This window comes from Lichenostomus cassidix, chromosome 18 (assembly GCF_008360975.1).
Source record: "Lichenostomus cassidix isolate B80296 chromosome 18, HeHo_3.0, whole genome shotgun sequence".
Taxonomy (NCBI): Eukaryota; Metazoa; Chordata; class Aves; order Passeriformes; family Meliphagidae; genus Lichenostomus; species Lichenostomus cassidix.
In genome coordinates, this window is record NC_139498.1 from 6,360,985 (window position 1) to 6,388,229 (window position 27,245).

Sequence of the window (27,245 nt, forward strand, 5' to 3'; positions counted from 1 at the left end):
TCTTTAATGTCCCTTACAATCCAAATCATTCTGTGATTATTATTTGGTACTAAGGAGTTGGCTCCTTTTTTTTTTTTCCAATACTGCAGATGCTTTTTCACCCTCTTTAAGGTGGAATCCATCTTCCTTCCCAAAGTGAAGAGCTTAGATGCATATCCACTGATAAGGGAACAAATTAACCTGCTTTGTAACCTCAGCAGTAAATTTGATTGCTAGGTTTATTTTAAAATGCTAAAAATAAAATGAACCCACGTGAACACATCAGTCCCAAATCTGGCTGAAAGCAATCTCTTCAATGTATGTGTGTAATGAAGAGTTAGCACTCCTGGAGCAGGAGATGTGCTCCGAGCACTGCTGCAGCACAGACATCTGTCACTCAGATGAGAGACTTGTCCTCTGGCTCCAGTTGGCTAATAAGTTCCCTTGTCAGGAGTGGCTGAGGATCTGAGTTTGTCAGGTGTAAAGCAGGCTGGCTTCCAGTTTTTGCCAGAAGCCAGACACTGCAGAGAAAGGCAGAGAGTATTTTAGGAGCAGAGCCAAAACCTTCTTAAATTAAATGTGCTGATATCTTGTTCCTTCTCCTCTTCCTCTGACTTTTTAATTTTCTGTGTGTTTCTCAAGTGAATTTAATCCTTGTGAAAGGTGCCAGGATCTCTTCTCCAAGACCACTCAGCACATACTGAGAGAGCAGCACTGGGTGCCACAGGACAGTGGGAGGCTCCTGGGTTTGTGTTGCATTAGACGTAGGCTGGATTTGCAGCTACACAACTAATAAAAATTATTGACATCATCCATTCCACAGTTACCCATAACAACTGAGCTGTATTATCCCAGTGTAATTGCTGCAGCCTGGATACAGCACTGTGCCTCCTGGCCAGAGCCTGGAAATGTATTCAGGGAGGCTGTGCTGTGCTCCACTTCGCTCCAGCTCCAGCACTGTTGGTCCTTGTTCCAGGTTGCCTAACAAGAGCTGCAGTCCTACCTTTGGACTGAAAAGTAGCCCAAGTCCTTTGCCACTTCTCATCCTGCCAGTGACTGCATCTCTGTTTTTTATTCCCTGCTGCTCTCTAAAAGCTCAGCTCTTCTTCCAAGGGCTTTTTCACAAACTGATCTTTTTTCCACAGGCGTCTCTCATCTGTGCTGCACATTTTGTGTAGGTCAGTCCCTGCCTTTATACTCAGCCTTTTATTTCAAGACCCAGTTTTATCTTCAGATCCCAACTCTTTGCCTTCTCTTTCATTCTGTTATTTAATGCACAAATGCATATCCAGATACAATGTCTGATACCAGTTGATACCTGAAGGAAACTACGTAGTACAAATTACTGCCCAACACAAAACATTTTAGAGCAAGGTCTCTCAGCAGTGGGGTAAACAAGAAGAAGCAATTTAATCCAATTCCATTTGTGTCTATGACCAAAGCTGGGGGTTTTGAGGTGGGGACCTCTAACTGCATGAAGCACAAGAATTGTTCCTGGTATTACACAAGCAAGTTGTTTTATTCACTTTCATTCAAGTCTCCAAAAGGTACAAAGCCATGGGAAACAGATCAGCAAGCATTGTGATAAAGAAAGGGTCTCACAAGTATGTTGTGTGAGGGTTTATCCACTCTTACCCTGTCTTGTTGTTGATATTTTCTTTTTTCTCTCATTTTTTTTCTTTGCGTTGAAAGGAGTAGGTGAGTAGTTCCTTAGTATGCAGGAGGGAAAAATTGTGCCATTAGGACATTTTCTTGTTTTCTGCAGTTTAAAGTTGTTGTCTAGGAAACAAAATGCCCTGCAGAAGGATAAAGGATGTTTTGCCTCTTTCTCTCTTCTGCTTTCTCCTGAAGTTACATTAAATAAATACAGAGTGTCTGCTTCCCTTCAGCTTTGGCTCTGAGAGCTTTGTGAGATTACACACCGATGTAATCTCACCTCAATGCCAACACACAGGTGATAACCAGACCCTGCATTGGGTTTTATTGTGAATATTGAGGCCACTTAATCTCTGCCCTTCTGGCCTTAAACACAGAACATGGGCTGTGCCTACTGAGGTATTTGAAGCTCAGGAAAGGAAAGGAGATGAAGAGCTTGTCCAGGGAGGGTAGGTGAGTCCTGACACCTGTACATGGTCTTCAGAGCTGCACAGTATGCTGAGACTGGCAGTCTTTGCAGTGCCTGTCCTGTTTGGTATCAGCCAGCTGTAATCCTTGGCAAGCTATTGAGGTGGTGCTTGGCTGGGCCAGTCCTTTACCCCTTTCTGTGTGGAATGAAAGCAGTTGTTTTAGTGATTGCTCTGCATGTCTGGGAGATCCCAGACAGAATTAGGACAGCACTGAAGTAGGAGCTATATAAAAACTCACTTACAAAGGTGCATCCCTCCAACAATGAGAAGGAAACATTCCTGTAAAATATGCGAATGAGAGAGAAGGCTCATTCCTTTTTCACCTTTTTATCCGTTGTTGTTGTTCTACCCAACCGTTCCCTGTCTGCACTAACCCTTTGCCTCCTGTGTGCCATGCCCAGGTAAATGTGGAGCCCCAGGTGTGGCTATGGTGAATTTACATGCACATTTTAGTTCAGATTGTGTGGCTCAGGATGAATATTGGATGCTGAGAGGGGCTTTTGCTGCATTCTCTATCAGCAGAAGAAGAGGGAGGGAACACTTCAGACTGGACCTGTAACCATCTCAACTTGTTTATATAGCAAATACTTACATTTTTCAATTGAGCTTGAATCCAAAGCTGTGGAGTCATCTGTGAGGGAGTTGGTATTCCAGGGTCTCTTGATCTCAATTTAGTCTTTTTCCATGCCTGCTCAGGTGTTCCTTCCCCTGTAGTACATTTTATAACACTTTGTCCTACCTAATTTGCCATCTGCTTTTGCACAGACCCCTGTCTGTCAGCATCACTCCTTCCTGTGCGTGCATATGCAGCTCTGCAGGCAGGGAGCCCAGGGATCCTCACTGTGTCGGCTCCATCTGATGAATGAACCATCCTCACAGACATCTGGTGCTATCCTGGGCAAACTTTCTTCTCTCTCGGCTTTTTTCTCCCCCTCTTTCCATCCCTCATCCTCCCTCATCCCCCACCCCCATCCGCCGCCTCCTTGCTGGATCTGCAGCGTGACTGGAAACAGGCTGAATTAATCAGCAGACTGGTGCTTCACTCTGCTGCTTCTGTCTCATTCTCTGCGGCGCTGGGCTCTGCACAGTCTCACTCTCTCTCCCTCTTTGCTCTCTCATTTTTGGAGAGCAGCAGCAGTGCAAGTTGCTGGGGAAGTGGTGCAGGAATTTAGCCCAGATGCTCTTCAAACAGGCTGATCTCTGGATCCCCCACCAAGGCAAATGTCGCAAAGTAAGTTCCTCTCCCTTAACATTTAATTTCAAAATGGCTTTCCCTGTCTCCCTCCCCAGCCTGCATCCTGATGTGATAGTGCATGAAGAGCTTTCAGGTTTTGGGAAGGAGGTTATGGCAGGACGTGAAGCAAGGAGTGATGGTTTTAGGTAGGGAATAGCTTGTTGTTGGAGGTGATGGGGAAAAGAAACTGTTTTAAACTGCAGTTTTAACCCCAGGACCAACAGGAAGATCCACACAGGATTTTAGCTGCTGACTCCTGCTTTGCTGCCCCTATGCCTCACGGCTTAAATTTGTCTGTTGCTTCTATAGGCTTTGATCTGTAACTGTTGAACCTCCTTATCCCTGTGGGATCCGTCCAGCAGTGCACCTGCCAGGCTGGATCATTGTTTTAGTCCCCAAAGTCTTCAGCTGAAGAAGTGGGGATGGGAAGGAAGCTAACAGGGAGATGAAAGATGTGCTGAAGTTCTGTGGATTTCTGAGCATTACTGGCCTCTGGGAGGGGATTAGCATTCCCTGGAGGAAGCTCTGCACTGGCATAAAGCACTGCTGCATGCTGAAGCCAGGATAAATACAGACCCCTAACTGCTCTCTGAACTTGGAGGAGTAATGCAACTGGCTAAATTACAGTAATTAAAGCTTAATAGTTGTGTAGTGCTTCAAAGCACTGCATAAACCGTGCCTCATCCTGCCAGCAGCCTGGTGGGACAGGTAACTATGGTTGGGGATTTGCTGCTGCAAACAGGACTGAGGGGATGGACTGAGTAGTGTACAATTCCAAACTGGGCTCCTTCCTGGGGAGCAGTCACCTCTTTCTCTGCTGCTGGGCTGCTGCTGGGGAGAAGCAAAGCGCTGGGCTTTGCATTACCTGTGTAGAAAGGTTGATTGTGCCTGTTGGCATCTCACTCCGTGCTTTATGGAGAGCATAAAATGTGGATGTTGTTGTGTAGATTAAAATGGACTCTGCACAGCGAAGTGCAGCAGTGATTCAGGCTGGCGAGTTCTGCTTTGGCCACATCTCAAAGCTCTGTGCTCCTGCAGTTCTGTCTCTTTGCAGGAGGAACCTGCAGGCCCTGTTAGTCACGAGCTGTGGGGAGCCTCAAAGCATCCACACTGGAGCCCCTGCAGGCACCCAGTTACCCAACTGGGGGGCTCTTTTGTCCAGGAGCAGCAGGAGGTCTGGGCTGCCTTTCATCCTGGGCTGCATGGGGGGGAAGGAGACAGTTGCTGCCTATTGCTCTGTCCATTAACTTGGACACTGCTGTGCTGAAGACTTGGCTTGTTTCACTTGATTTGAGACCACCAACAGCTAAGCTGTGGCTGCCAAGCTCATGTCAGGTGCATTTAAACCAAGTTTAATAGCTGTGTTCCTTGTGCCTTCTGGTGCTTTTCCCAGCATGTCCAGGTTTAAAGGCAGTGGTCCCCATGGAGCTGTGGTCTGCTTGGTGGAGCTGCCTGAATTGTGCAGACATCAACACACGTTTCTTTTTCCTGAGCTTTCCTATGGTGTTCAGGTAGCTTGGTGAGTGTTATGATCTTCACAATGACTGCAGTAGGTAGGGAGTTGGTAGCCCCATCATGGAATGAGAAACTAAGTCCCTGAGGGGTATCCAATATTCCCACTGTCATGCATAAACTGGTGGCAGAAGGAATTAAAGAATCCAGCTGTCCTGACAGTTCAGAGGCTAAATCAAAAGTTCATCCTGTGGAATAGGACTGTGTCAGGGAGGTGATTGATGTAGCCTGGGTCACTAGAGAAGCATTCTTGCCTTGTCTCAGGGATCTGATCTCTTAGGAAAAGTAACCAGGAGAGCACCGAGAAAGATAGAAAGCAAGACTGGGACCAAGGACGGGGTAATAAAGGGAAATTTCTGCCCAGAGTGACCGATGCATTGTCCCTGCTGGTTCCACTCTGTAGCAGGGATGTGCCATTTCAGGCAGTCCTAAATCAGCAGCTGCAGGTGTACAGGAGCTGTAGCATCCTGATGTGTGATTTGCTTTAGAGCAAGAATAAATCCTCCTCTAGCACTAGGCTGCTGTATGAAATGCTACCCCAAGAAATTGTGTGCTGTCATGTATTTGATATCTGCCATCCTCTCTGATCAGACCCAAAAATCCCACTTTGTGTCATATTGTGACTTATCCTAAGCAAGGTTCTGATTTACAGTAATAAATGCAAATATATTTGGTGGAGTTACTCCTTATTGTGTGTCTTTGAACCTGTGAATAATGCTTACATTTCAGGAGGTGTAATCCCTGAAGTAGATTAATCGCCTGCAAAGTGTCATTGTTAAATTAAAAACTGCCTTCTTTTTCTGCTAAGGAATGCAAAATAGCTCTCAGGAAAAGGAAGAACATTCTGCTGCCCAGTTTCCCACCTCCAACTGTTCAGATCTGAAAAGCAATTGAGTAGAGGTGTTATAAAAGGAGCCTAGTGAGTGCAGCCTGGAAAGAGGGAAACAGTCTGACAACTGCCTTGCAGGGGTTTTCCACCACTCTGAATCAGAGGGGTGGATCTGCAGTCTTTGAGAATTGAAACTTGTAGCAAATATTTTGTTTTCTGCTCACTTATTTGTTTAAACAGTCTTTGTAAAGGCTGTTACATTCGAGTGTAGAGCAATCTTGATGAGAAGCCCTTATTCTGCAAGAGACTAAATCCACAGAGGATGGAGGATGATTCAACCTACTTTGCTCTGGAAAGCAAGGAATATGTTTATGTTCCAGTATTATTAAAAAAAAATTGGCACATATTATATCAACATTTACTGGTACAACAAATAAATATGCTACTATGGATGTGTAATAGCTGTGGGAAGATATAAGAGGACTTAAATATACTAATATTTTGTGTCCATTTCTCTGTACACATTCTGGGCTCTGCTGCTTTGTTCCTCTGGAAGAAAGGTGCAAGACCTCTGTCTTTCATCAGATAGCAGAGAGAGTGAGCTGATAAACTTTAAAGGTAATCTTAAATGGTTCTATGTGTAAAAGAACAGGATGGAAATTTTAGGAAGAGAGCTCAGTGGTGAATTTGTGTGAGGATGAAGGTGGGATGCAGGAAGCAGACATGGGTGGGTGGTGTTGCTCGGGAACAACTTCAAATTGTGGGAGGAAAAATCAGAAAATAACCATACTTTTCCTACCTATCAGCATGAAAATGCTCCTGCAACCCCGAGAAAGGCAAGGAGAACCTGTTTGCCATGAGCCAGGCAAGGCTATGGATTTGAACAAGTTCCTGGGTATTTGAGAGCTAATTTCCCTCTGTCAAACTATGGAGGGTCAACTGAAAAGGGAAGGTAAAGTGAAGTCTACAGATTCTCCTCATCTGTGGCTCCTCATCTCCTTCCTGTGAGGTGCTTCTTATTTCCTTCCTGAAGAGCCAAACCAGCTCCTAAATCTGGGCATTTGCAGGACCTGTCTCAGGTTCACTTTCCCTAATGTTTTCAGGCAAGCTAAGCAGTAATTTAACATGTAGAATATTTACTAAGAGTGGAGAAATTCACACATCTTTTCATGTTCTCATTCAGTCCACACCTCAACACATTCCCTGCCTCTAGAAAATAAAATCACATGCAGACAAAAAATGTCCTGCACTGTTTTCCCTTAACAGCTATCCTGCAGATCACAACCCTTGAGAGCCCTGCTATTGTCCCAAAGCAGAAGGATGCCATCATTCTGTTTTTACCTGGTTCTAGCCGTGCCTCTCACACTGAGGCTGGGATGGCCAGGGCAGGGGTCAGCTCCAGAGGAGCCCTAAGTGCACTTAGAAGCTCCTGTGTTCTCCGGGGCAAAGGATGAAGCAAGTACTTGTTTTCTCCTTAGGACTTTCTACCTTTAGGCACAGGCAAAAGGAAAGTACAGCCTTTTAAAGTGCCTCCTGATACCCATCAGGGCTTTCACCGTAACCTGGAATTTACTGTCTGCTTTTTCTTTGTTGTGCTTCAGAGGAAACCCTGTGGTAAGACAGCTGGGTGGGAAGGTGCCTTGCTGTTTCTGTTTGGACCGGAAAATTAGCGGATTTCTCTTTGAATGTAACTTTCCAAAGCAAAGATGTGAATGTTGAGGTTTTTTATTAATGAACTGACACCTCCTGTGAACAGCTTCTTCACCCTGGGGTGCTCACCTCCCAGTTTATGGCAGGAAGAGCACTTGCAGCTGATGAAAGGCTGGAAAGATCCCTCTGGGACAGCTTCAGAGAGCCTGGGTTTGCCATATACAAAGGTTTACTTTAGGGCATTTGAAAAATGCCTCATTAGCATCTGATGGCTTTCTTGTTGCAAAAACTTGGAGCTGCCCCTTGCCAGTTCAGGATGGCTTTTCTTATGTGTCCCTTTCATTTGGGTCCCAGGCTCTTTCCCTTGATGCTCACCCATAGCAGGTTACCCGAGTGCCCCCAGCAGCCTTCACTCACAGTATTACAGGGTTTGTTTACCACACTGGCTCTGCCTCCTTTGCCAAATACTCCATGTTCTAAGTGTCAGGATGGGTGTTTAACAATCCCTGCCCTTCCTGCCCTTCCTCTTCCCCAGCCCTGCCACACTGCACTTGTCCTTTGTCACCTGCTACAGCCACCTTCCTTTGTGGCTGCCCTTATCTTGACTGACACTATGCCAAACCAGTAACTCCTGTGTAAAGTCTGGAACAGGTGTACAAGTGTTTCAGGAACCTTTTTGATTACTTGTGGATTTGCTGCCTTTTTGTGCTCACTGCCTGCTGTGCTGTGGCAGTTTCTCTTTCCAGGCACTGTGTGACTGTAGTAGATGTTGTCTTTCCTCTCATTTTTTCTGTAGCTCCTGATGTATCCATTGGAACCAGCTTGGTGTCTAAGCAGACTTTGCTTTCCAGTTCAAGTCCCTCACATTTTTGCTGCCTTTTGTTCTGTGTGTTTTATTTATCTGTCTGCTTTCCCCATGTTGGAGAGGATTTATGTTTCTTTGGGTGTCTTGCTCTGCCCCAAACAGGCAGCAGCCAAACAGGAGAGAGAAGCCTGATTGTCCCTGATTGTCTCAGACACTTCTGTTTGCAGCACTCTGTGGTGCATCGGCACGGCTGGTGCCAACTCCACTGCCATCTTCTCCTCTGGGAGTCTTTGAGAGACTCCTATGTTTAGTCCTGTGCTGATGTTACCTGGGCTGCTTCCAAGAACAACACAGAACTGCTTCCTCTATTCCTAAAACTGACACAGAGAATCAAAACTACAGCAGGATTATTTTTAGTTCTGTAAAAGTGCAGCTAAAGCAGCATTGCTGGACTGTGCCTGGACAGAATTTGCTGTTTCAAGTTGTCCCTGATAGGTGGGGGCAGTGTGTGTGTGTGGTAGATGGTATTTTAAAGAGAATTTATGTGCTATTCCTCAACATTGCGTTACAGTTTTGGATTGGACCATCAATGCAAATGAGTCTGAAGTCCAAGATTAGTTTCCAGTAAATGTTCATCACGAAATCACAGAGTTAAGGAACAGGAAGAAAAGATCAGAGCCAAGCTGCACTTGCAGAGCTGGGTGTGTGCAAGCAGCTCTTGAGGAGCAGAACTGCTGCAGTTTGAGACCACAGTGGGTTTGGCAGGGCTGGGAAGAGCTGCAAGAGCAGGAAGAGCTGCAGCTCCTGCCTGAACTCTGGGCTGTGTCACGCTGGTGGGGGACAGGAGGGACAAACTTCCTGTCTGTGGTCAGTGGTTCTGTACTCTGTGCACAGTATGACACACCTGAACATTTCCAACATGCAGCATATCCTATGTGCTGTACATGCTCAAGGTGTTTGTATTGAAACATGAAATGCCCACAAGAACTTCTATTTACCAGTTCCCTGCTGTAGCCCCTCTCATGGACCCCTGCCTGCTCTTCCCTGTTGATCCACTGTCAGTGAACTGGTGTCCACAGTACGTCACAGCAATCTCTGATTTGAAAGAAAGGAAAGGGTTCATGCTCCTGCCCCTGAAATGCAAGTGTTTACCCCACTTTGTTGGTACCAGCATCTTACGGGAGTGTTTTCCATATGACACACTCCTGGGATGTGTCTTTTGGGACTGCTGCCTCTTTGCTGAGTGCTGAGGGAACAGTGCTGTGAGCTCTGTGCTTCCTGCAAGTCCAAATGTCTTCTTTGCAGCTCAGCACTTAAAACTCCAGTGTTTGCTCTTGTAAAAGGAGGAGTTGATGGTGGGGTCACATCTGTTCCTAAACTAATCCACAGCCTAGCACTTAAATCTGGGAGCTTCTGCATCAAAGCCGCCACAGAGGCAGGACTCACAAACAAAAATCTGTAGCAAGCAGGTGGGGGAATTGGACCACTCTTGTTTTGAATTGTGGATATCCTACTACTTTGTTGTTATTATTGTTAGCAAAATTCATCCTGTATCACTAAAATTCTACCATAACTGTGTTCTGTTGTCTCTACAAGCTGATACCAGTTCAAACCTGCATAACCTCAGTTTTTATTGTCCTCAGTCTCTGCTGATTAGATCTTGTTTCACAGAAATGACTTGGTATTGTGCTTTGATAAAGTATTTATCAGCACAGTCAGGACTGGTTTGTTTACCTGATACTATCTAAGTGCTCTAATTCCAGCCAGCAGTCTAAAGTTCACAGGAGGGAAGATGATTTCAGGGAAATGGAAAATCAGGCTGGTGATGATGAGTGCAGGGCATTCACGGTCAGATGCTCTGTCAGCCACCAGGAAAAAGCCTAAAAAAGAAAATAGGGAAGTTCTAACCAGTTTGTTTTTCTGGTACCTCAGGATGAGATGACCTCAAGTTTGGGCCTTACCACAAAGAAAGCCCTCACAATCCTGAGAGACCAATTGTCAGCACTGCTGGAGGGGCATCAGAAGGAGCAGAAAAAAGTGACTTCATGGAAGGTGAGGCACCAAACAGCACAAGGTTGGGCACACAGTCTCCTCTTCTCAAAGTAAAACTAAGGATTAAACAGAAGTTGGCTGCATTCCCCCCCAGAGTGCTGCTGCAGAGTGTCCAGGTGTAGAACTGCTAAAGTCCTTGAGAATAATGCAAGGGATCTACCTGAGGGTGTGTTTCTGTCAGCACTTCTCTCTGGGATGCCATAGCTCTGTGCAAAGATGCCTTTTGTCTTGAAGGATCTGAGGACTTCAAGAGCCACTAAAAGCAGTGAGCTTAGAGGGTCCATCTCAGGTGGAGATAAAGAGCTGTGAAGCTCAACAGTCTCCCCTTGTCCACCGTGTTTGCCTGGCCTGTGTTTTGAATACAAAGTGCCAGTGTTTATACACAGTGCTTAAAACTGTTCCTTGGTTGGTCAGTGACAATGGGACAGCCTGGCACAGAAGCCTTTTCATTCTTCCAAGCAAGAGAAAAGCAGAGTGTTCACCCAGACTCACCAGCTGAGCATCCATCGGTGATGTAGTATTCACACAACTGATTTGGGATGCTCTGTGTTGTGTTCAGGGGTTTTGCAAAGCTCTGTTCTCCCTGGAGCAGCAGATGCTGCCTTCACCCTTTCTCACTCCACTTTTACAAATGTCTGGCTCTGTGTTCCATGAGTGCTGACTGTCTGTTGCTCTCCCCTTGCAGGAGGTGTGGAGGAGCAGTTTTCTGTACCATGGTAACCGCTGCTCCTGTTTCCACTGGCCTGGTGCGTCTCTGATGCTGCTGGCAGTGCTGTTGCTGCTGTGCTGCTATGGGAGCCAGCCACAGGGGAGGTGAGCAAAGCTTCCTGTGCTGTTTAACTGAAGCAAGGTGGTAGTTTTATATCATCTTAGTACTGTGTGTGGTTGACATAAGTGCTGTCCCTCATTCTGTCTAGATATCTGAGTATCAGCATACTCACAGTGGTAAATCCCTATCAATCCCTTTCACAGAACTTCAGCCAACTTAATTCTACTTCTGATAGACCCAGGGAGTGTGCTATGGAGAGACTGAGGGTTTTTCTTTCTACAGCATTCCTAGATCTTTAAAACTCCTAAGGCATTGTCATAGTTAGGAAGTATTTTGAAACTGGAGAAATTAGTGGCTCATGGGAGAAGATAGTGTGCCATACATGCCTTGACCATATTTGTAAAGTTTTTTTTAATTGAAATGGGTCCTTTCAGACCTCTCTGGTGTCATTATCCTAAAGAAGTGTGATCATGTGTTTCTTTTTTAGCCCTAAATCTGGGAGGTGTGGGAATGAACAACCAGGCAGTTGTGTGTTTATCTCTGTGGGTGTCTGGCAGTGTATTCTGCTCATTTACTCAAGCTTCATCTGCTTTCTGCTTCTTCCTGTTTTGCTGTGTGAAGCCAAGGTGCTGAGATAGTCAATGCACTGGCACTCTTCCTCCTGCTCCTCTTGGATCTCCTCATGATCGGGCGTCAGGAGAGGCTGAAGTGCAGAGAGGTGGAGAGGAGGCTTCAGACCATCATTGATAAGATAAACGGTGAGGTCTCTTTCATCTGTCCCATTTGCACTTGTGTTTTCCTCCCATTCTTTCCCCAAACCTGATCACACGCATTCCTAATTAAGCTTGCTAACTTTCCCCTGAGTTGCACAGAAACAGGCTGTGGGAAGTGTGTTCTCCTCATGCCTGTCCTGTAAAACAGTTATTTTGAGCTGTCATGTGGCCATGTGCTTCCAAGCTGTGTGTTACCAGGGGGGCGTCTGTTATGGCTGTGCTTTGGAGTAATTCAAATCCTCAGATCCTTATAAATATATCTGCCTTGCAGCAGATGATGAGGGGAGAACACGTGGGGTTGTACCACAACATGGAGCAGAAGGAAATAAATTGCTGTGCATGAGCATCGTCTCAGCAGGGGCGTTGGGACCTGAGGGGGCAATTCACTTCAGTGGAGCAGTTTTAAGGACAGCCTTTAACTTTTCTGTTGTACAGGTTTTAAAATGACTGTTTAGCTGTTAGTACTGAGTGGAGAGAGAGGAGAAAAGCTGTCAAGGAGGAAGAAAGAGGTGTTGAAAGATCATGGAAGTGGACTGAGCTCAGCACTGGGGGACCATTAGCCCACTACAGGATGTAAATCCAGAATTGTTACCACTTCATTCTCTCACACTTTGTGCTTTCAGATACACTTGGCAAAGAGGTGAAATGGCCAGACTCCATGTATCCTGACCTTCACATGCCTTATGCCCCATCCTGGTCCCTTCACTGGGCCTACAGGGATGGGCATCTCGTCAACCTGCCCGTGAGCCTCTTGGTAGAAGGAGACGTTGTTGCTTTGAGGCCAGGCCAGGAGTCATTTGCTTCTCTGAGAGGGATTAAGGTAACTTGCTTGTCTAATTTCCCTGGCCTGTAACAAGATATTTCCTGGGATTTTCTTGCTAATACTCCAATTCTCAGTGTACAGATTATTGGAGTGTTTGGTTTCTTCTGACCTTGAAAATAGCTTGGAATTCCAGTTCAGTCAAGGATGGTGCATAGTTAGCCAGGCTGCATTTTCTCCATGAGCTCCCAAAGTCACTGGACAGGAGACACTAATATTATACAAAAGCACCATATTTCCTCCTCTCTCAGGTCAAGGGGAAAATGTAATGTGCTGCTAAATATAAGTGGAGTGAATCTATTCAGTAGGATAATATGACATACAAACCCTGTCCTTTATCCTGCTTTTTATGTGCAGAAATAAAGTTTGTCTGCTTTGACCTTCTCCTTACTACTGATTTATTATAAAAGAAGATAATATAAAATACCTAGGATAGAAGTAAATTAACTAATCACGTACAAGATCTATACGAAGATTTTACTGCTTGAAGAAGGTTGGAAAAAGTTAAAGCTTGAAATTTGCCTTTGGTGGTTTTTATTATAACTTTCCCTCTAAATGCCAATTTTCATTAAATAACCAGATGTGCTCAAATACAAGCCTTTGGGCTCTCTGACCTTTTTTCCCTAGGATGATGAGCATATAGTTCTGGAGCCTGGAGATCTGTTTCCACCCTTCTCACCCCCACCCTCCCCAAGGGGAGAGGTGAAGAAGGGACCTCAGAACCCTCAGCTCTATCGTCTCTTCCGAGTGTTGAAGACCCCAATAATTGATAATGTCAGGTGGGTTAAATGCAGTGCAGGGTGCCTGCTCAGCTTGTCTGTGTCCTTGTTGCTGCCTTCCTGTTCAGCAGCTGAGGAGAGCTGGGGAGTTTGCTTGGCAGCACTGCAAATTTACCATGGCAAGTGCCACACTCTTATTGTAGATGTCGGCTTCTGTTTTCACAATCATCCCTCATAGCACAGGAAAAGTGTTCTAATCAGGTCTGCTAGTAGGTTTATATACAAGGAAAGTACAGGGTTAGGTCTTGGCTGCTGAAATTTCCAGCTGTTTTCTGTTTTTTAGGTGGTGTCTGGAAATGGCTCTGTCACGGCCTGTGACAGCCCTGGATAACGAGAGGTTCACTGTACAATCAGTGATGCTGAAATACGCTGTCCCTATTGTGCTGGTAGGTCTCATTCCAAGCCTTTGTCCTTGAGAATAGCCATGTTTTGTCAATAAAGGTGAAGAATTTGCAGCCATCAACAGGAAGTTGTGGCCAGGCCCTAACTCATGCAGCTGACTCTGTGTGTACCTTGGCCAGTTCAGAGATGCTGAGCCATGTAACCATGAGAGTGGAGGGAGGAACTACAGCAGCAGATCGAAAATGTATTTTTCATACTTTCCCAGGGCTGAGCATGTTACAAAGCACTGAAAACCCCTTTCCTGCCAGTGACAGTAGTTAGGTGACAGTGTCATCTCTGAATTGCAGGCTGGGTTCCTGATCACCAACGCCGTGCGCTTCATTTTCCAAGCTCCTGGAATTGCTTCCTGGCAGTACACTCTTCTTCAGCTTCAGGTAAAGGAGAGCTCTGAGCTTCACTACACCTCCCCCCAGAGCACCACTGAGACTGATTCTCTCCCTCAGTGACTTAATTCATCCTGTGACAGCATCCTGTGCTTGCTGAATCTGGGAGCGTGCTGGATCCAGGAGCATTCAGTGGAGGAGGACAACAGAAATTCTCTGACCATCCTTATAGACTTCCCTTTAAGTATTTTGCTCTCTCATTTGCCAATCTGTTTATATCTATATATATAGTACCCTTTGCCTTTAAACTCACTAGAATTTATGCCAAATTAGGCAGGAAAAACAGCTGCAAGTTGGTGTGATTGACTCATGGCCTCCTTCATTACAACCCCCCTAAGGTGTGCACTGTTTGGCACTGCTTCCAGCCTCCTTCCTTCCTGCTCTGGCCTTTTAACCATCCTCTCACTGTGGTGGAAAAGATGTCATGTGAGAGGTTCCAGCTTCTTGTTGTCTCTATGCTTGTTGGTGATTACAGGTTGGTTTTTTCAGGTTAATGGTGTCTTACCCATCCTTCCGTTGCTCTTTCCTGTCCTGTGGATTCTTGCTACAGCCTTTGGAGAAGCCAGAGTTTTGGCCCAGATGAGCAAGACTTCATCCACCTCACTGGTAGGTATCTCTCCACATCAAACCACTGCAGAGACAAAAAAAAGCTCTGTGAAGTGATCACACTGAATTCAGGTGTGTCCACATAATTGTAAAACCTTGTTGGATCTTTGGTTGTCCCAGCTGTGCCTTCTCCCTGGAGTACAGTATTACTTCTTGAACAGATGCTTTAATTTTTTCAACCTCTCTACAGATATCCCAAGGTGATAGGAAGCTCTGGTGATTCCATAAAACTCTTCAAGGCATGTGCTTTCTATCAGATAAATAAAATTTGTCAGAGGGGTCAACATGGAGATAAATGCCCTGAGGTGGCTGTAACTGGGCAATGTTTAGCCACTGAGAAGGAATGAGGTACATCATATCCTCTGCAATGCACTGTGGGCTTTTTCTGAGGCTCTGGGGCTTAGTTTGCAGGCATGGCCTTTGAGTAAGTCAGGGAATAAGAGCAATTTCTGGTGATTGTGCTGGTTTGGGGAATGGAGTTTGGTGGCCTGATGGGGTATGATCCTGAACCTGATGCATGTTGGGCCTCCCTTCTTCTGTCCTGGTGGCAGTGTTGGTGAGATGCACTGAGCTATGTTTGTCTTCTGTGCTGATTTCTGTTAATTAGACAGGATTTCTCTCTCCTCCTTGCCCTTCCTTGGCCTCTCTGGCCCTGGGTCTGTGTTTTCTATTCTTTTCTCTGTAGCTGTACATGACTAAGCTGCCTGTGTCCTGGGAGGGAGGACATTACATCCCTTAGTGGCATTTGCATCTAGAGAATCTCTTCTCAGTGTTTTCTCCACTTTAACTTTTCCTACCAATTCTCAGCATCACTTGGTTTCTACCTTTGAAACCTCCTTCTTTCCCTTCACACTTTGTTATTCAGCTGGGAAAAGCCAGAGCTCCTTGGCTTCCTTACTTCATCATTCTCAACATTCCCATTTGCCCTGTCACTCATACCTGCACCTTCCTTGTGTTCTTTCCTGGCTTTTCCTTTTTCTTGTCCAGCCAACTCTCTCTGTCCAGCCAGCTCTTTCTGTGACATCTCAGGCATGATCCTCCATCCTTGCTACTGCAGAACAGCTAATGTGATGTGCCTTGGTCACTCACCCCCTGACCAGGGCAGTCACTTGGCCTCTCTATTTCCCTCCTTCCTTCTCTCTTCTCTGTTCAAAATGTAGCAGGTAAGATCCTTTTCCTCTCCAATCACTTGGCCACTTCTCCACTTTCTTCCCCTTCCTATCATGTTCAAGCTGTTTGATTCCCAGTTTTTTAAGGCCAGAGGTGACCCTTTTGACTGGTTGAAAGGACAAAAACCAGTGGCCCCCATAACAAGCCCTTTCTCAAGTTGCATTACTACAATTGGACTACAGCAGCATTCCTTTTAGAAAGGAATTTGCTGTTGGTTTGAAACCATTTGTACTGCCTTTGATAGGTTGTCACAGTAATTATTTACCTTCACTGCTAAAAATGGACATTCTGTGTTAGTGGGAATTTTTGCAGTATCTGATTTCCAGCCCTTGGAACATTTACATCTTTTGTCTCCTAGATTTAAGAGCAAAGAGCACGTCAGTCAAAATTCTGGTCTTTTGTAACTACTCACATTCCCTTTTGCCATCTCTGGTTAAGTAAACAGTTTAAGCACCTTGAGGCACTACAAGCATATTTTCCAAACCTCTAATCTTTCTCTTGGCATTCCTCTTAGCTTTCTCCAGTGTTTCAGGATCACTGTAGGGTTATGAATCTCAAAACCCACAAAATATTCCAGTAATAGCTGTGCTTTTGATAAATTTCAGAATAATTCGGACTTTCTGCTCTGTGTTCCCTTGTTTGAGCAACAAAGGATCCCATTAGATATTTTAGCCACTGCTTTAAAAGGCCAGGCTTTGTTCAGCTGATGGTCTGCACTTACTGCTTTCTCAGAGTCTTCATCCTGTAAGTCCAGCCTTCATTTTTGCACCTAAACACACAGCCTTCGTTTTGTCCCTGTTGGGATGCATTTTTTGCTTATTGCTCAAGCAGACCATATTGTTCTGTGACAGTGGTCTGTTCTCTTTATATTGCACCCTATCTCAAACTCTGTGCCATTTACAGTCTTTATCTATGGATTCGTTTTAGTTTTCTCTCAGGCTGTTAACAAAATACTCAGATTTGCCCCTGCTTGAGCTAGTAACACATTATTGCAAATAATTCCTGCTTCTGTTCCATTTAGAGGTAGTCTATTTCTAATATATCTAACATGGGCCCTATTTCTCTGGTATTTTTGTTAGAAAAGCAGTAAAGCATTTAGAATCAAGTCAAATTACCAAATGGTCTGTGTCAAAAGCAGTACTTTTATTGGTCAAATTTGTAATTTTGTCAAAAAAGATATCACAATAGCTTGAGGAGATTTGCTACTCATATACTTGTGGTATTTGGCACTGGTTGTATTATTCCACTTCTTTTCTTTTAATTGAATCTCATATTAGCTGCTCTGTTATTCTGTCTGAAATCAAAGTCTGTCTGGGGTCCTGTGGTAACTTGGATGGTTCTCCTTTCCCTTTCTGGGCATTGGCACCACTTTCATTGAACTGGGACTTAATCCATAGTTCAAGCCTTGTGCAAAATCAGCAGTAACAGTCATTGTCCAGACCTGCTAATTTAAACATATTTACTTCCAGTAGCTGGTGTTGGAATGGAAAATATTTCATAGTTATCATATGGTATGATTGTATCACTGAATAAGGAATAGCAATATTTATTTAACATGTCTGCCTTGCCTGCAATGTCATTTGCAATTTCAGTGTCTTTAACAAGCAGCAGTCTGGTTTTAATTACCTACTGGCATACTTTTCCTTGTTTTTTATGTTAATTTTTACTTCTATTTTCACTTTCACTCAACTAGACTCTGATTTTTACTGTGGGATTGTTGCTTTTTAAAATTGTAACAAAATATTCCCAAACAGTTCCTAATTATCCTTCACAGTTCTCAGTTTAAATGATTTCTGACAGATTTCTCTTGGCTTTTTTCAGCTTTGTTAAACTGATCCTTTTTCAAGTGCCAGATATATGCATTATTATTTGGGCTATTGTTTTATTTATATATAAATGTAATTGCCATGTTCACTTATGGTTACGAATAGACTTAAACTTTTCCAAAATTACATCTGCTGTGGAAGTCCTTTGTGCTGGATGTAAAAATTCTGAGTTAGTGAATTTCTCAGTGTAATTCCAAGAGCCCCATGGTAGTGCCCTGCTATAATTTCTTTTCATTTCCTATCCACATCCCATTCATATCACCTCATTCCTCTGTGTCCATTGTGTTCCAGGCACCTGCTTTTCCAACCCCTCTTCAGCTCCCTTCCTGTAACTGACCCATATAAGTTAAAATCAGATCGCTCAATCCTGGCTCTTTCTGCCTAAAAATAACCACCCAGAAAGAGCCTCCTCTGGGCCTAATTGCTATTATTTTCTCTGTAGGCATTTAGGTAATGACTGTGTGTTCCTCTGTGATGTACAGCACCAAGCACTTTGCCTGTGCTTCACAAGCAGATTAAGACAGAGTCCATTAGAGACTTAATTGCTTTGATGAGTTATTGGTCTGCCTTGGTACAGTGATTCCCATAGAGCAGGACTCCTGCTTTCTCCTCCCTGAAGGCACATCCTGAGGGAAGGATGTTCCTCATGGCACATTTCTGAGCACAATTATAGTAACTGGTCTCTTCTCTTGCTGCAGCTTGCTAAGTTTTCAGAGGACACTCTCAGCAGCTACACAGAGATGGTATCTTCTCAGGTACTATTATTATGAATTGTTTTCCTCCATCTTCACTGCAGAACTTCATTATAGCCTTTCCCTTCCTCTCTGATCTCCTGCTTGTTGCTAGACCCCTTTTTCTTGTGTCAGTTGTCCGTTGTCATTCATTTGGTGCTTTAATTTGCTGTGCATGCAGGTTGCATGTCTTTCCCTTTCACCTCCACATCTAAATGCTGTTCTGCTGACCAGAGACTGAAGTGACCTCGATACAGAGTTCAGTTGTGCTTTTCTGAATATTGCAAATGGTTTGAAATCAATGTTTTCTATCCTGAAGACAGAACCTCTCTCCAGTCCTCTTCAAGATGTAAAATAAACTTTTTATGGTGTGTGTCTGAAAGAAGGGAAGTATTTTGCTTGTACCAGAAGAACCTCCTTGTTCAAACTAAAACTAAAACCAGAGGGAATGGTGGTCAGTGCCCAGACCAAAGTGCAGAGGGGACCACAGGATGTTCAGGCTTTTTAAAAGTCTGATCCCATTCCATAGGCTCCTTATCAGGCTTAAGCACATTACTGGTGCTTCCAAAGCTGGGGCAATTAAAGATTCAGGAGCCCTTTTTCTGGAGAAGGGACTGCTCTGGCCACTCCATAAATTGCATCATCCAGATTAAACAGGTGGGTAGAGGAAAGACACTTCTCTGTCTAATCTGGCATTAAGATTCCCCTTTCCACACGGAGGCAGATGGACTCCAGGGGTGATTAAAAATCCCTAGATATTGTAAGAACCAATTCCTGTCTCCTTGCTCCCAGTCACTCAGAGGAATGCACATGGGTGCACACACATATGCTTCTTTTGCTGAATATTTTGTTGCCTTTCTATGCCAGCTCATCATTTAGCTGAGATGTTTTTCAGATATTAAATGGGAGTGATTTCAGCTGACCTGCCTTGTTGAGAAGATCTGCTTCTTTCCTTTTGTAACATTTTTGCTTAGGAGAAACTGGTTTAAGTAAGAGCTTTTTTTCCTTGGTGATAGCTCAGGATTATTTTGCTTTTGAGCTTACTGCTGTACTAACCATTCGGATCCAGGGAACATGATTTGAGGAGCTTTGGGGGAAGTGCTCTGCAGTGACAGCATTCCAGAATAACAGCTAAAGAGCAGTAAAATAACACAGTAATTCAATCCTGGTTTTGCTGGCTTTAGAATTGCACAGAGGAAAACACACAGCTCTGGTGCTTGGATTGATTGCTGCCATCCAGACTCCCTCAGAAACAAGTTCATGTGGAAAATGATGGGTGCCAACTGGACATTCCAATTTTGCAAAATGTCCTCTCCTTTCTGTTTGGTTACTATTCCTTTGTAGTGATGGAGTAGCCAGGGCACCTTGGTTTTATTTCCAACATTGTCACTGCCCAGTAAGTAACCTTGGGCAAATCCTCACCCCAGGGACTCCATCCTTTATCTGATTTGCAGCATGGTGGTGGGAAAGCTAAGGCCTCAGACTCATAATCCAAGGGGTTGAATTACTTCAGGGAAAAAAAACACTAAGAGGTAACAACTGATTCACTCGAAATGAACTCACCTCAGAATTCCTTTATGTGTTTTTGGGTAGACAGAGGTAGTTTCAGTGAATTCTCAATTCAACAGTCAGACTGACTGTTAGCAATCAGTGGAAGGGGGAAGAAATGCTTTTCCCTTGAGGACACCAGGACTGTATCAGGTAACAGGTTCCCACAGAGGCTGATGTCTATCTTACAGTGTATCCTTGTGTTCAAAGTGAAAGCAGGTAATGTCATGCTCCCTTTTTTCCTTCTCTCCCTTCACCTTCCACTGAATGAGTCTCTAATTGGCTGATGTCCTCTGCTTCCCTCGTCAGGAAATGATACGCTGTATCTGGAGCCACTTCCTCTGTGTTTTAAAAGGCAAATCCCCAACTCTGAGCTTCACTTCCAGCTTGCTCCACAGTCTGGGATCTGTCACTGTGAGTATTGCTGGGCTGTCAGAAAGAGGAGCCCTGTGTGATGCTTCATTTGCATCATTCATGTCGTCCTTCCCTGAGCACAGACTGTTTGCAATCAGTTCACTGTGCTGGAATTAGAAACCCTTCAGGCACCTGTCTTTGTACAAGAGTTTATAACTGTCTTGTCATGTCCAAGCAAATTTACAAAACAATGGTTAGAGATACTCTGTGACATCTGACAGGATGTCTGTGTTTTCCAGCTCTGGTTCTGGTCCTATTACCCTCTTGATTCCTGTTCAAGAACCAGCTGGTTTGGGTCCTGATAAGTACTAGCTGGTGAAACAGGTTGAATAGTTGCTTCCTTCCCTTCATCTTCATGCCTGGTTTTGTAATATCCTGAGATAAAATTGGTGTTAACCCATTAATTGTGTTAGAGCAAGGAATTCTTGGATTTCTTGGAGTGTTATTAGGTGCAGTTTCTTAAGAGAGAAGGTTGATGAAGGAGAGACTTGTCTGTCCTCCCATGTGTTTGTTAAAGTTGTGATACTTACAACTATGCATTAAAATTGAGACTTTTTCACTAAGATTTTGCTTTCTTGGGGGTGTTGTGGGATGTTCTAGGTGCTCTGCTGTGTAGACAAGCAGGGGATTCTTTCCTGGCCAAACCCCAGCCCAGAGACTGTTCTGTTCTTCAGTGGGAAGGTGGAACCACCTCATGACAGCCACGAAGATCTGACTGATGAGCTCTCCACACGGTCCTTCTGCCATCCTGAGATGGAAGATGAGGTGAGTGATCCGTAATGCATAATGTAGTGTGTTGAGTGCAATTGCAGTTTGACTGACACACAATGTGATATTATAGAGAAAGCTTCTAGAGAAGTCCTGTGCCATAATTCTTTGCTTAAAAGGTGAAGAAGCAGTGAGGATCCTTTTCTAGAGAAGTCCTAAAGCAGCAGGTGAATCAGCAGTGCTTTGTGTTCAACCACTGAATCACCACCCCTTACTCTGTTGGTCTCCCACAGCCCCATGAAAGAGATGCTTTGCTCTCTGGCCCCTTGGCAGACACAGTGCACATGGCCAATGAGCAAGAGAGGAACAACTGGTCTGGTGATGCTCCAAAGGCTCCTGAAGCCTCTGCCCACCGAAAGCCAAACAGCCGAAGCAAACATCCCTCTGGATCCAACGTGAGCTTTAGCAAGGACACGGAGGGTGGAGAGGAGGAACATACTCAGGTGAGACATACTGGGGGGGCACACAAGTAGGCTTTTGTGGAGCTGTAAAACAGACTCAAACCCACTTTTGAGGAATTTAACTGGGAATTCCCTGCAGGATTCTAGGCTCGAGATGTATTCGTTGTAACCAACCAGAATTTCCCTGCTTGTTGGACCAGGTTGCTGGGGACAGCGAGGTGTTGGCTTGTGAGGCTGAAGACTTTGTGTGTGACTACCACCTGGAGATGCTCAGCCTGTCCCAAGACCAGCAGAACCCCTCCAGCATCCAGTTTGATGACTCCAACTGGCACATGCACCTGAATTCCCTCAAGCCTCTGGGCCTGAACGTGCTGCTCAACCTGTGCAACGCTGGCGTGACCGAGCGGCTGTGCCGCTTCTCCGACCACCTCTGCAACATCGCCCTGCAGGAGACTCACAACGCTGTGCTGCCTGTCCACGTGCCATGGGGCCTCTGTGAGCTTGCCAGGCTGATAGGTGAGGAGGAATTGGATGAGGAGACACAGAGAAATCAGAGCTGTCTATAGACACTTAATCCTTAGCATGAGAATATTTTCCCGGTCCTGTTTGCTGAGGAGGTGGAAATACAGAGCTGACTCTGTTGTTGTTTGGTTGCCAAAAGAGTTTATTAAAGAGATGGCTTTTGGCAAGTTCTGACATTGTCAGCGCTATCCAAGGAACAAATGTCATCAAGGATAGTGCCAGCCATCCCTGGCTAGGCTTGGTATTCTTCTGGTGTGAGTCTGCCAGTCTCATCAGGAGACAATACCTGCTAATGAATGGAGGTCTGTCCTGTCTTTACAATAAGGCTTTACAGGGAGTTTGGGGATAAATGATGTACCTCAGGTCATTTTATAGATGGGAAAATGGAGGCATAGGATAGGTAAGAGGTTAGAGGTAACACTAGGATTAAAACCTGGAAAGTTGAGCTCACTTCTGTGTCTGTCCTGCGATGTCACAGTTGCTCTCTTCAGTGAACCAGAGCATGAACACTGTAATTACTGATCTAGTCCTGAGTGTTTTTCATCCTAGGTCTTGAGCCATACTTACGTAGATGCCCAGTGAGTACAGCTGACCTACCAATTGCTGGGGATGTGTCAGAATGAGCATAGACAAAGTGGGTGGCACAGAAGCAGAAGGGACTTTTCTTTTGCATTGATTAGAGCCTAATTTTTCTGCTCCTTGTTTGTGTTTCAGGTTTCACACCAGGTGCTAAAGATCTTTTCAAGCAGGAGAACTATTTGGCCTTGTACCGCTTGCCAAGTGATGAGATGGTTAAGGAAACCATCCTGGGAAAGCTTTCATCCATCACCAAGAGGAGACCCCCCTTGAGCCACATGATTAACCTGTTTGTGAAGGACACCACTACCAGTAAGGCTGCTGCTTTCTCTGGTTATCCACTTGGTACAGGAGGAGCTTTTCCTCAGAGAGCCCAGAAAATGTCAGGCTGGAAGAGCCTGGAGTCCCTGTGGGGTGCTGGCCCTGCTCTGCCCATGGCCAGTGCAGATGAGATTAACAAGCCTCAGTGATCATCTGTTGTAGTATACTGAGGGGGGGAAGTCTTCCCAGCTTTGACTCACTCAGGAATCATACATAATTTTTAAAAAATTATCTTAAATACCCATAGTAGACCTGTTTTCTGGGACCAAATGGCAGTGCAGAGCATTTGTGGGTTTACTGGGTTTTTAATAGACTTCATGATGCTAGTGAAACTAACACTGCACAGGGTTGAATATCACTCAGGGTTTTGGTTAGTAATGCTCATCCTTCTGATAAATCATAAACCATTATCTTTGTGACTTGTCTAGTGTATTATATTGCCTACTCCTATATTGCATACTAATAAATCACAAAAATCCCAGGCAAACTCACAGTGACCATGAATATAATACCTAAAGCCATGCTGACTTCTCCACTCTTTCTACTCCTGCCTATTCTTGTAGGAATGGGCTAAGATGGAAAGGATGTACAGCTGGTTGAGGTCTTAAAGCACCTCAGCAAGATTTAACAGCTTGCCTGTCAGAGCTCTTAGTCTCTTTGTAATTCCTTAAATTGACTGAACTTGGCTCTCTGGAGTTGACATATGTTCAATATTGAATCTGAAATATGATCATTGTGCTGGCCAGAGTTTTACCAGGTTAACTGTCTTCTCTCACCCAATTATTAAATCTTTATCTTTATCTGGGAAGGAGCTTATTCATTTGTTCTGATTGCTGCTATCTTGCCTTTGTGAGCAGGAATTACTTTGATGCTGAGATTTTTAGTGTAGAGAAAAAACCTTTAATGTTGCCTCATTTCAACTCCTTATCCTCACTTTTAAACGGTTTAGGTTAGAGGCTGAAGCTCAGACAAATATGTGTGACCTGGATTATGCTGTCTAGAGTAAATTCTAAGAGGAATTTTGCCAGTTGGGGTTATTTAACCATTGGAACACCTCTCACACAATAGTCTTGTCCCTGGAAACTTCCTAAAATGTCGCTGTTTTAGAACCAGAAATACTGGATTGTGCAGATAACACTGGGTGAAGTCAAATGGCTCTGTTTATGCAGGAGTCAGACCAGATGATCATAACTTACCTCTCTCTACACATTATTTGTGAATAAATCTTTGAATCCACCCACTCCCATGACATGCTGCAGTCAAAGGGAGACACATAATAAATTCTACAGCTGTAGCACGAATAGGAGGCAGCTTATCTGTATGTTCCCTTGCTATTCCATTGAAATACGTGTCTCACCATCTGGCAATGTTCATCCCAGATCCATAGTAACCACATGGAAATGAGGAACTCACCGGCATCTTCTGCAGAGTAAAATGGCTTGATACCATCTCTGTCTTCCTTTGCTGGAGCTGCACTGTTCCATTCTCTTTGCTCTGTCTCACTGGCTCAGCTGAAGCAGTTTAATTCTTCCTCATGAGTCCCAGCAGCCATGAATGGCTGGTCAAACTCCCTGTCTATTCATTAGATTTTTCCCTTTTTGCCAGAGAAATCCTGGCCTGAGAGTTCATGATTTGGGAAGGGAGAGGGCTGAGCTCACTATACTGGCAAGGACAGCTCAATGAACTCCTTGCAGTTTATAGTGTTTGCTGTCACTGCCACTTTCCCTGAGCAGGGCTGTGGTGTGAGATTCTGGTGGGAATGAATGGGAAATGGATTGCAGTTGCTGTCAGACATGAACTTCTGTGCATGTGGTCTTTGCAAGCTCTTGCTCTGTGTCCAGGACATAGGTTTTGCATGGATAAACATCTCTTGTTCCCTCCTTCCTAGCAAGGACTATCTGACCTTAGGAGCAAGGTGGGAAGGATTAGGTGTTTATACAATAAAATTAACCAGAGCTCTACACAAGTGCTCCTTTGTGTCCCTGAGACAGGCTCCTTCTTTCACACACAGCTCTTGTTCGTCTTGGAGGTTTGTTATGCTGATAAACTTGGCTTGTGATGACTATTTATAGCAGAAGCAGAGAGCTGCTATGTTTTGGAAAATCCTCCAGTGTTCCTGAAGGTCTCTGCCTGGTTTGTGTTGAGGGGATATTCTTGGCTCGGGCTTTCACCAGCCAGTGTGAGCATTAGCAGTCAGCAACAATGCCTGCAAGAAGCCTTTGGGCTCATTTTTCTTGGCAGTGAGGTCTTTTTTTCTTTTTCATTAGCTCAGCTTTGAAGCTGTTGGGGGCAAAGTCACAGAGCAGCTGGAGGAGGGAAAGGAGACTCTACGTGCAGGAAATGTTAATGGGTCGATGCAAATGAGAGGGAGCAGGAGGTGTGGAGGGGAGGCAGCCCCACATCCCTGAACTTGTGTCCTGCCCCTGGGAGCTACATCAGACAAATGATGTCACACACCTCTGAGAAAAACTTTATAACACCTCTGTCTGCAAGAGGGAATAAGAGATTTTGAGTCTGTATTAAAGACTAAAATAGGGGGAGAAAGAAAAACAGGACAGGCTGTGGTGTCCACTGATTTCAAGTTCTTCCCTAAGGACAACATGAGTTACTTTTTTAGAGTCTGTTATGTTGAACTTTTGACCCATCCTGATTTAACACATTTTCAGGGTGCAAATGTGAAACAGGCTGTTATCTGGCAGGTCACACTGTCAAATTATCTTCTGCTACTTGAATGAAAAGTATTCAAGAATAGCTCTTACCCTTTAGTTCCACGTCTGGCCTAAAAATGAATGCACTTTGTGGCATAGGCAGACTTTGATTCCTGTAGGCTCATCACTGCTGCTTGTACTTTCATGACAAGAGGCACAAAGGAGTTTCTCTTCTTCTGCTCTGTGGGATGCAGGAGCAAGACATTATCCCACCTTTATAGGAGCAGGATTGATACACAGGGTAAGGGGAGAATAGGAAAGGACTGTGAGGCTTACATTTTATCACAGCCTTGTTTGAATGCCCAGTTATACACAGGGCAGCTGCAGGTGCATCATCAATCCTGGATAATTTCTTGATGGAAACTGAAGACTTTCAGCAGAGGAAAAGGGAATATCTGGAGTGTCTCAAGGCAGTTTGTGGGAACACTCATGTTTCAACAAATAAGGGAGCAGTTGGTGTGATATCCCCTTCCTGGGAGCTGTATGTGTGATGCTGAGTCATTTTTGTCCTACATTTCAGGCACTGAGCAGATGTTTTCTCATGGGACAGCTGACATCATCCTTGAGGCCTGCACTGACTTTTGGGATGGTACTGATATCTACCCCCTCTCTGGCTCTGACAGGTGGGCAGCTTTCTCATTTGGGGCATTTAGGAGCTGCAGATTAAATGCAGAGGGAACCTGGTCACTCTGTTAAAATTCTTTTCATGATGCTTGTTAAGCTTTTTAAGAGCTTCAAGCAGGTTGTGAACATGAGCCATCTCTGCTTATAATGAATTGTTGTCATTATAGCAATGAGAGATCTAAGAGATTAGATAGCAACAGGCATTCAGTTGGACTGTAAGAGCAAGCCAAGCCACTTCTTACTGTATCTGTTAGGATATTGGCCTCTTGTAAGTAAATTCTGACTGTACTGTGTAGTAGGACTGAATTATAATCAGGTCATGCTGGTGGCAGAGAGTTTTTTGTTGTTTTTCAAGAAAAATGCATTGTCTTAGATCAAATGCAAAATGATCAATTGTGCCTGGACCAGTCCAGACAATGCATCACACCCTTGGAGTCCTGCTGAAATATCTGACCGTGTGTGCTGTATTTTCATCTACAGGCTGAATTGCTGTTCCTTGTGGCACAGCAGACCAGTAATGTTTAGTTTCACTGACTAGCAGCATGTTATTCTTCTAAAGCTGCTTATCCTCAGGTGTGACAAAATTCCTACTGGTCCTTTTCAGTACATTGATCATCTTACAAGCAAATGAAAAATCTTATGTATGGTCTAATTTGTTACCTTTGTGAATTCAACATAGAGAAGGAACTTTACCTTATTTCAGTGACTGAATATTGACTAAATGCAGCTCCTGGGACCCTGACTCTGAAAGGGGATAGGAGAAAAGTCTGCTACTGCAACTATCTCTGCCATAGATCCCCTTGTCAGAGTTGTCAGTTCCCTCCTTGGTGTTTATCTCCCTACAGATAAATTATGTCTGATGAATTAAGCTTCTGCTGTCATGCAGTGGACTTCCTTGGAGTCATCTGGCAGCCATA

At 44.5% G+C, this 27,245-nt stretch overlaps 1 protein-coding gene across 4 annotated transcripts in view; it reads left to right on the forward strand.

Moving 5' to 3' along the window:
• The window catches only part of TMEM94 (transmembrane protein 94), a 50,487-nt gene that overhangs the window by 9,712 nt on the left and 13,530 nt on the right, over positions 1–27,245 (forward strand). Inside the window, exons 1-16 of one of the 4 annotated variants that reach the window (XM_085077747.1) lie at positions 3,174–3,336; positions 10,068–10,187; positions 10,873–11,000; positions 11,578–11,714; positions 12,353–12,549; positions 13,177–13,328; positions 13,612–13,714; positions 14,018–14,104; positions 14,603–14,719; positions 18,414–18,470; positions 20,304–20,408; positions 21,009–21,173; positions 21,410–21,619; positions 21,778–22,093; positions 22,814–22,987; positions 26,225–26,327. In XM_085077747.1, coding sequence (XP_084933873.1) covers positions 3,283–3,336; positions 10,068–10,187; positions 10,873–11,000; positions 11,578–11,714; positions 12,353–12,549; positions 13,177–13,328; positions 13,612–13,714; positions 14,018–14,104; positions 14,603–14,719; positions 18,414–18,470; positions 20,304–20,408; positions 21,009–21,173; positions 21,410–21,619; positions 21,778–22,093; positions 22,814–22,987; positions 26,225–26,327 — 2,225 coding nt within the window. In that variant the 5' untranslated portion in view covers positions 3,174–3,282. Of the gene's footprint in view, positions 1–3,173; positions 3,337–10,067; positions 10,188–10,872; positions 11,001–11,577; positions 11,715–12,352; positions 12,550–13,176; positions 13,329–13,611; positions 13,715–14,017; positions 14,105–14,602; positions 14,720–18,413; positions 18,471–20,303; positions 20,409–21,008; positions 21,174–21,409; positions 21,620–21,777; positions 22,094–22,813; positions 22,988–26,224; positions 26,328–27,245 lie in introns of those variants that run through there. The other 3 variants (XM_085077746.1, XM_085077748.1, XM_085077749.1) reach the window with 3 other exon arrangements.